General features: G+C 33.7%; 1 protein-coding gene across 1 annotated transcript; it reads left to right on the top strand.

Annotated features, from left to right (window-relative positions):
• Nucleotides 1–265: 265 nt before the first annotated feature.
• LOC145130713 (L-ascorbate oxidase homolog) lies at nucleotides 266–3,560 on the top strand. The gene is made up of 8 exons (XM_079065488.1): nucleotides 266–477; nucleotides 650–759; nucleotides 1,260–1,530; nucleotides 1,629–1,731; nucleotides 1,829–2,174; nucleotides 2,262–2,627; nucleotides 2,710–2,788; nucleotides 3,163–3,560. Exons 1-8 carry the CDS (start codon nucleotides 328–330, stop codon nucleotides 3,364–3,366), a joined length of 1,629 nt encoding a protein of 542 aa, XP_078921614.1. The 5' UTR covers nucleotides 266–327; the 3' UTR covers nucleotides 3,367–3,560.
• The last annotated feature ends 561 nt before the right edge of the window (nucleotides 3,561–4,121 follow it).

Here is a 4,121-nt window from a genome sequence, read left to right as displayed (position 1 = left end):
CCCGATTAATTATCATCATGCTTATTCATTTTAATCACCAGCTGTAATTTAAAGGAAAAACTATTTAGAACCATCGATATTTCTATTATATTCTTACATGGTAGCCCTACTCCTAATATGAAACAGATTATGGTATATCTTTTTCATAATATTTAATTAGCATTCATTTGGAAAGGTTGAATGTATACACGCACAAGTGGGTCCATGTGCTTCACAAAGACGACTCCTATATAAACACTATCCTTCAACTAAACTCTCCATGCAAAATCAACTTTCTCTACTTTCTCTCTCTATCTCACATATTTCTCTCTAACCATCCTTGAAAATATGCTAAAACGTTACGGAGGATTTGTTAGGTCAAACTATTTGTGTGTAGTTCTTTGTCTTGTTGCGATTGTCAATGCTGAGGATCCGTATCGATTCTTTACTTGGAATGTTACTTATGGAGACATATACCCTATGGGTGTCCTTCAACAGGTAAAATTTGATAAGATTGTTTAATTTATAACTCTTTTGAACGATAGGGTATCAAAAGTTCGAACCTTGAGTCGACTCCATTTTACCAGTGTTCAATAAGACTGATCATATGAACACTTGAATTTTGTATTTTGTCTCGCCGAGCTGACGCTTCTCGTGTCTAATTTTGCAGGGAATTTTGATAAACGGGCAGTTTCCAGGTCCGGAAATATATTCGGTCACAAACGATAATCTCATCATCAATGTCTTCAACAACTTGCCCGAGCCTTTTCTCATTTCATGGTAATCTCTCAATGCTGGATAACTTTTAATGCATAATGTATAATAAAAATAAGTGATGTAGAATGAATGTAGTGGACACATTAAGATTTGTACAAGATAATGCATAATGTACAATCTTTTAATAGATGATTAATACACAAACAAAAGTAATGCATTTAATTATATGATCAATGAAGTGTGAACATTAGGAAATGATAGGAAATGATCATGTGAACATTCCTATTCCATATTCCGCGTTAATTACAACTATGTATGATGTTATTTTTTAATTATTCAATGTAGACTGATTACGACTTACGAAATGATGCTTTATCTTATATTATTTTATTTTTTTCATTTTTGGCGTTTTAAATAAGAAAACAAGTTTAAGAATATGCCGATTAACAAATGGTAATTTATGATTGTTTTATCAAGACAAATGACTAAAATATCTTTTTAATTCTTGCAATATCTACAAATTTAACATTGATTCTAATGTGATTTTGTGTTCTTGAACACAGGAATGGCATACAACAAAGAAGAAATTCATATCAAGATGGAGTTTATGGGACAAATTGCCCGATTCCACCGGGTCAAAACTTCACATATAAATTACAAGTGAAAGATCAGATTGGAAGCTTTTTCTATTTTCCATCTATCGGATTCCAAAAGGCTGCTGGGGGTTATGGAGCCATCAAAATCCTTAGCAGACCACGGATTCCGGTTCCGTTTCCAGATCCAACTGACGATTACTCCATTCTTATCGGCGACGCCTATTCAACAAATCACACCGTAATTAAAACTAATCACTATCTACATTACATTTAATCAAAGGCAACAATTATCTTTTACCGATAATAAAAATGTTTTTATTATATTATGTGTTATAGAGACTCGAGAAAATTATGGACCTCGGATGGAGACTTCCTTTTCCCGATGGAATCTTAATTAACGGTCGCGGAGATGGTGGCGTATCGTATAATGTCGAGCAAGGTACATTATAATAACATGGTTAAACCGATTATTCTAAATGATCTTGATCCTGATCCTGCTGATATTGATATTGATACTGATATTGATATTTTATCAGGTAAAACTTATAGGTTAAGAATATCGAATGTGGGCCTACAAAACTCGCTAAATTTCAGAATTGAAAATCACACGATGACATTAGTGGAAGTTGAAGGGACACACACTGTCCAAACATCCTTGTCATCTCTTGACATCCATGTGGGACAATCATACTCTGTTTTGGTCACTGCGGATCAGCCCCCTCAAGATTACTATATTGCAGTTTCCTCCCGATTCACCAGTCAAAACCTCAACACCACCGCCATCCTCCGCTATTCAAACTCCGTCAAGGCCGTTTCTGGCACACCGCCGCCGCCTATCGACACTGACATCACCTGGTCATTAAACCAAGCTAGATCCATCAGGTAAACAATTATCACCTTTCCCAACGGTTTAACATTTTTCGCGACAGTTCTATTACATTGTGTTCTAAATTTTTGTTTATTTTCCAGGACTAACTTGACTGCTAGTGGACCGAGACCGAACCCACAAGGCTCATATCATTATGGACAGATTAACATTACAAGAACAATCAAAATCACTGGATCTGCATCCATAATTGATCGAAAACAACGATATAATGTCAACGGGGTGTCGTTTGTTCAAGCTGATACACCTCTTAAGTTGGCAGATTACTTCAACATTAGTGGAGTTTTTAAGGTCGGGAGTATTCCCGATGCCCCCACAAATCAGAACCCCTATCTTGACACTTCAGTTATGGGTGCTGATTTTCGGGATTTCATTGAGATTGTGTTTGAGAATCGTGAAAATGTCATGCAAAGTTGGCATCTTGATGGCTACAATTTCTTTGTTGTTGGGTAATCTGCTTTTCTCAAGCTTTCACCTATGAAATACTTAGCGACGCTTGTTCTGTCACTAATAATGTTATTACACATGCAGAATGGATGAAGGGACATGGAGTGATACGAGTCGAAATGACTACAATCTTATCGATGCTGTCTCACGCTGTACCGTGCAGGTTAGATTCTTTTGCCTGAACTAGATACGATGTTTTATGCATTGGGTACTTGTACAATACAAGTAATCATTGCATATATTACTATAAACTTTAGTGACAAAAAGAAAGATGTCATGGTCAATGTTATCAAATTTGAAAAAACGGACATTTAACAAAAAGCTTTTAAGGTTGTTTGAATAAAAGCTCGAACGAACTACTTGTGCTTTAGTTACTTTTACCGAACAAGTATTAATGCATCATCAAAAGGAGCCTTTAATCAAGACAAGAAAAACGTTGGCAATGCATCATGGGTGCTATAATTAGCCATATTAGTTTAACTTGCATTAGTCATTTTGTACATCTGTCTAAAAACAGATTTATTCGTTTATATACAGGTATATCCAAAATCGTGGACATCAATATATATGTCCCTTGATAATGTAGGGATGTGGAATATAAGAAACGAGTTTTGGGTGCGACAGTATCTTGGTGAACAATTCTATCTTCGGGTTTATTCTCCAGTGATGTCAATACGAGATGAATATCTGTTGCCCGAAAATGCCCTTCTGTGCGGTCAAGCTGTCGGGAAAAAATCATGATTAGTCACAAATAACAAAATAATTGATCATATTCTTTGTCACACTTCATTTTTTTGTAAACATTTCAACAATGTATACTTAAATTTCTTTAATCATTTACAATTACTCACTTCGTTATAAAATAAATACAACAAGTTTCTCTTTTGTATTGTTATAAATTATATATATACCAATTCATCGTTTGATATTATGTACTTTGAACTTATTGAAATAGACATAATGACATGATATTAGGGTTTGCTTTTTCCATCAAATTATGATATAATCTCTCTTAATTTTTGTATGACCTTCTCTAAAATTTTTAATGACATGATATTAGGGTTTGCTTTTTCCATCAAATTATAATATTATCTCTCTTAATTTTGTATGACCTTCTCAAAAGGAAAAAAGGTCGTGTTTTACATGCATTAAACATTAGTACAAACATCGTTTTGCTGTTAAATTGGTGAAAGAAAAAAAAATTGGGGATAAGATTAATGGTGATTTTGTATTGAACATGGCGATGAAAATCATAAATTGTTGATAGAACTTTTCATAAATTAAAATTAAAAATTAAAAAAAAAATCTTAAATAAAACCAATATATCTAGCTAGGTGATTGTACAAGTCTCATCCATGTTCCTTGGGACATATAATTTCAAGGTTATTGCACGTAAAAAAAACTAGTTTAAGTGAATTTTAATTCAAGAATAGTACTTTGAAAAAACAATATTTAAAGACGAATTATATGTAAGTTTATACTTACCTAAGAGATAG

The sequence above is a fragment of the Lactuca virosa genome, chromosome 8, assembly GCF_052849685.1.
Source record: "Lactuca virosa cultivar CGN04683 chromosome 8, Lactuca_virosa_CGN04683_v6, whole genome shotgun sequence".
NCBI classification, from domain to species: domain Eukaryota; kingdom Viridiplantae; phylum Streptophyta; class Magnoliopsida; order Asterales; family Asteraceae; genus Lactuca; species Lactuca virosa.
Note: the sequence above shows the minus strand (reverse complement) of the source record. Positions and strands in the feature narration are given on the sequence as shown.